This window comes from Parasteatoda tepidariorum, chromosome 9 (genome assembly GCF_043381705.1).
Source record: "Parasteatoda tepidariorum isolate YZ-2023 chromosome 9, CAS_Ptep_4.0, whole genome shotgun sequence".
Classification (NCBI taxonomy): Eukaryota; Metazoa; Arthropoda; class Arachnida; order Araneae; family Theridiidae; genus Parasteatoda; species Parasteatoda tepidariorum.
This window is the reverse complement of record NC_092212.1, coordinates 6471326-6475484: the sequence shown is the minus strand read 5'-3', so window position 1 is coordinate 6475484 and position 4159 is coordinate 6471326. Positions and strand designations below refer to the sequence as shown.

Here is a 4159-nt window from a genome sequence, read left to right as displayed (position 1 = left end):
TGTGTAACAGTCACCATTTTGTAGAAGTGGTGTCGATGAAATGGCCTGTCGATGAAGTGATTGTCGATGAAATGAACCAGACCCATAAAAACAATCCTCTTAAACTCTTAATTTAGAGAACAAACAAAATCAAAAACATAATAATAACAGCACAGGTAATTTTAACTTTTAAATAAGGGAAACAAATATATTTATAGGAAAACAATAACTAAATAATAAATTTTTATAGGAAAACAATAACTCTCCTGACCAAACAATGGGGACCATATTTCCCAGATTGCGGCTACTCCCTATATTTTGAAGGTTAAGAATCCAAATATGTAAAAAAAAATGTATGTTTATTCAGAGAAAGTACGTTTTTGTGTCTGATTTCGCAACTTAATTAATAGTTAGCACTAATTAATTAGCATGTTTGAGGTCACCCCCAGGAACCATTAAGATTGACACTTAGTTCGTGAAAATCAAATCATTAGAACGAAAGTTATTCAGGGTGATTCGCTTTTTTTTTTTGCGGACTGTACATTTGTAATAGTAAGTAGTTAAGAAATGAAGAAAGAGTCTTTTTAAGATGAATTGTTATACATTAATATTTTAATCATACATTTAATCACATTATTTTAATCATTAATATTTTAATCATAATACACTAATAATTTAATACATTTAATATATTGAGCCAGAACTTGAAATCAGAGCATCAAGCGTGAAACGAATTTTAATTACAGTTCCGATTCAACAGTTAAACTATTTATAAAACACAAAGATATGCAAGAGTTTTTGGAATTCATTACAAAAGAAATAGAATTTTCTCTTTAGTAAGTAAATTTAACTTTTAAGTTTTAGCTTTTCAAAAAGCAATGATTAATGTTTCTCGTTAAGGTGAAAAACTCATAAATTTAAGCAACACAACATGGCATACGATTGGCGAATATAACTTCAAACTTGGTGAGGATAGCTGAGTTTTTTCCCTTTTTTTAAAAGAAAAACGACAGTCATTGAATTTTTGTTCTTTGCCTGAGGAGATGCCGGAAGTGTTGCTCATTTATCGTTACCCGGTGGGCACCTGTGAACTAAAGTCATGGAGTCGAGCAACATTACCCACAGATACCCGTTCTTAGGGTGGGCCACATTCACATATCAGTGGACAACACACGGACGAACATCAATGCCCTAATCGGAATTCGAACCCATTGTCATTGACTTTGCAGTCAGGCACGCTAACCACCATACTTGCTTAGTGTAACCATATATCCGCGGTAGGAAAAGTGAAACAAATTTTCATTTATTACATGCATCATAGTTTATTACCTGCACTCAATTTGGCCGGTTGTAGGAGTCCAACATATTCCATGCTTACAAGGATTCGGAAAACAGTCATCTTAAAAGAAAATAAAACCTCTATCAGAAATAACATACTATAATTTCTCTCTATATTTAAAAATGACAAGCGCCGCTGTTTTGTGTGTTCAATTTAACGTCGAATTTATTTTTTTCTACGAAAAAACTATAAGACTTAGAAACTTGCTCAGACATAGAAGCTTGGAAAAGCGTGAAGAATGATGTACAAAGATTGCACAAAGAGTAAGGTTAAATTAAAAAAAGAATTGCGTCCGAGAATTAGCAAGACAACTGTCAAATTTGTAAGAAAAAATACCAAGCAGACTGTTCTACAGGCAGCAGGAATACAATTACAGAGTTGAAATTTTACAAGCTCAAATGATCATTTTTTTCATGAACTTAACTACTAAGATATAAAGAAAGGTAAAATATGTGCTTAAAATCAAAAAAGAGAAGGTACTGATTTCTTCAGGGGAATCGGCCTATATTATTGGCTCCTATAGTACTTAATTAATTTTGGTAATTAGTACTATTGGTATAATGGAAATCATTAGATTTTACTCAATGATATTATATAATTTCGAAGTTTCTAATTTGTGATAGATAGTAATGAAATTTCATCTGAAATGACATTTCATTGCATGAATTTTTATGGTTCGTGTTTGTAGCTATCAATTATTCTGCTTCCATCAATTTGTATAATAAGTGAAAGGAAATAATATTATCAAGACTTCTACATTCATCTGGGTAATTAATAATTTTCATCAGAACAGTGGCTCAGGTTATATTTTTCACTTTTGAAGGAGGTGATTCAGATTCAAATCCCAGTGGTGGCTCGCTGATACGAATTCTGCTCCCTGTTCTCTTCGACCACAGTATTGAGGAAAGATGTCCTCAGCGGAAAGCGGATAGTGGGTTAGAATCTCTTTGCTGCCGGGCTAACAGTAGAAGGCTTTCCTCCGCATGAAACGCAAATGCGTGTTAGTAAAAGTCCTCCATGAAGGCTAGTTTGTCCTAATTTTTTGATCCAGGTGTTCCCTTTGTTTTCTGGGTTGGGTTTGAAAATACAGAAATGGGTAGTCTGTTCAACGCCAGTAATAAAATAAAATATAGGTATTATATTACTAATGTAGCAAATTTTTCTTTGTCCATCGAAAGGGATAAATACCGGAGGAAATTGCTTGATTGCGGTAAAATTTGGCCATCATGAGATAGCCTCGAGCAACAGCATCCTGCCGAATGCTACTGATTATAGTTAATATTTACTTCTAAAAAATGTATTGCTTCATTTAATTACGTTAAGCTATTGGCAAAAGCAATAAATAAAAAAATATGGAAATAATTATGTTTATTATTTGCATCGGTAAATCTCTTTAGCTTTGTGCATGATTTTGTAGCATTGATTAAAGTTGCGGAGCCGGTAGTTGAAATGTTCGAATCCAGCTCCGACTCTAAGCTTTCCCAAGAGCTCGAATCCGTTTCTGTCCGATACTCAATTAAAATATCCATTAAATCCCAGGAAAACATTAATTGTTACGATATCATTTTTTAACATTTTTTTGTGATGTGACTTATTACTATGAATTTAAATGATAATTTTGATTGCTGTTCTAATGGTAAAAACTCTCTACATTCAGTTGTTATCTAGCTTATCTACTCTGTTAGTGATAGACGTAAATAAGCAAATTGAAATAAGCTTTTCTCTCTAGTTACATGCATTACAAATACATCTGACTGCTTATCGAGTTTTATTGTCTGCACCAAATTTACGAAAATGAGAAAATATTGGGTGAAAAAAGTTGCAATATTTTTAAAGACTGGTCGAATTCTAAGATGAGAAAGTATGAAATAAAATAATTTTAATAAATATGAATGGTATTTTCAGAATGGCTATAATCAGGGCAAGAAGGAAAAAAAGTGGTGGCTGAATTATTTTATTAGAGCTTTTTTAAGAAGGTGGTGTTAATCATTCTTTGCCTTAATTTATTTACTACTACTTGATTTTAAATAATAATCATACAGTCATGCACCAAACTAATGCGGATTAGTAAGGTTAGAACTAGAGGGAAATCAAAAGCAATTATTTTACAATAAACGCAGCCATATTGATACGAGCACTTTATAATATGTTGCCTGATTAATAAACGACCCTTTAAATGGCCTTTACATATGCTTCATCCACTAAGATCATCATAAGAAGACACCTTTAACTTTCAGTTTTCACACTTAAAATCTATAAAATTCTAAAACTTTTAGAACATACCTTCTGATATTAGAGTTGTAAGTGAAATAGATGTTAATTCCGTTTCTGTAGCGTTTTCAGTTACATTATCCGATATGTTGAGTGAAGTAGCAGAGAGAGGAAGATATATCACAAAAAGTAAGGAAAGGTACATTGGTGATTTCAATGTTAACAGTCAATGTGAAAATATTTATGATGTTAAATTATATTACTTCTTAATAATACATTGATAAATCAATTAAAGAGGCACCTGTCTGTTTAGAAGTTAACATTCGTTGAATGATATGATTGTAGTTTTCAAAAGATTACTTTTCGAAACTATTGTTTCTCTGATAAGATATCAACTGAGTCTTTGATTACTTCTCATTGTTAAAATAACTGAATAAATTAAAATTAAATTAAAAATACAATGAAAACAAGTAAAAATATTTGTTTTTAAATTGAAAAAAGTTATTGAAATATTTTTAAAAAGAATACTTAAAAAATTAAAAAGCTGGAAAATAAAATAAGGAAAATATATAAGGGGCCGCTCAAAAAGTACGTACACAAAAATGGAGAAATTTTAACCCCCTCCCCCCT

At 31.5% G+C, this 4159-nt stretch overlaps 1 protein-coding gene across 3 annotated transcripts in view; it reads right to left on the bottom strand.

The window, feature by feature from the left end:
• The window catches only part of LOC107447279 (delta-like protein B), a 14759-nt gene extending 10879 nt beyond the window's left edge, over positions 1-3880 (bottom strand). For 2 of the 3 annotated variants that reach the window (XM_043053951.2, XM_071185478.1), the window contains exons 1-2: positions 3602-3880; positions 1309-1378 (exon numbers count right to left, since the gene is read on the bottom strand). In XM_043053951.2, coding sequence (XP_042909885.1) covers positions 1309-1378; positions 3602-3734 — 203 coding nt within the window. In that variant the 5' untranslated portion in view covers positions 3735-3880. The remainder of the gene's footprint in view (positions 1-1308; positions 1379-3601) is intronic. The other variant, XM_016062153.3, reaches the window with a different exon arrangement.
• Between the last annotated feature and the right edge of the window lie 279 nt (positions 3881-4159).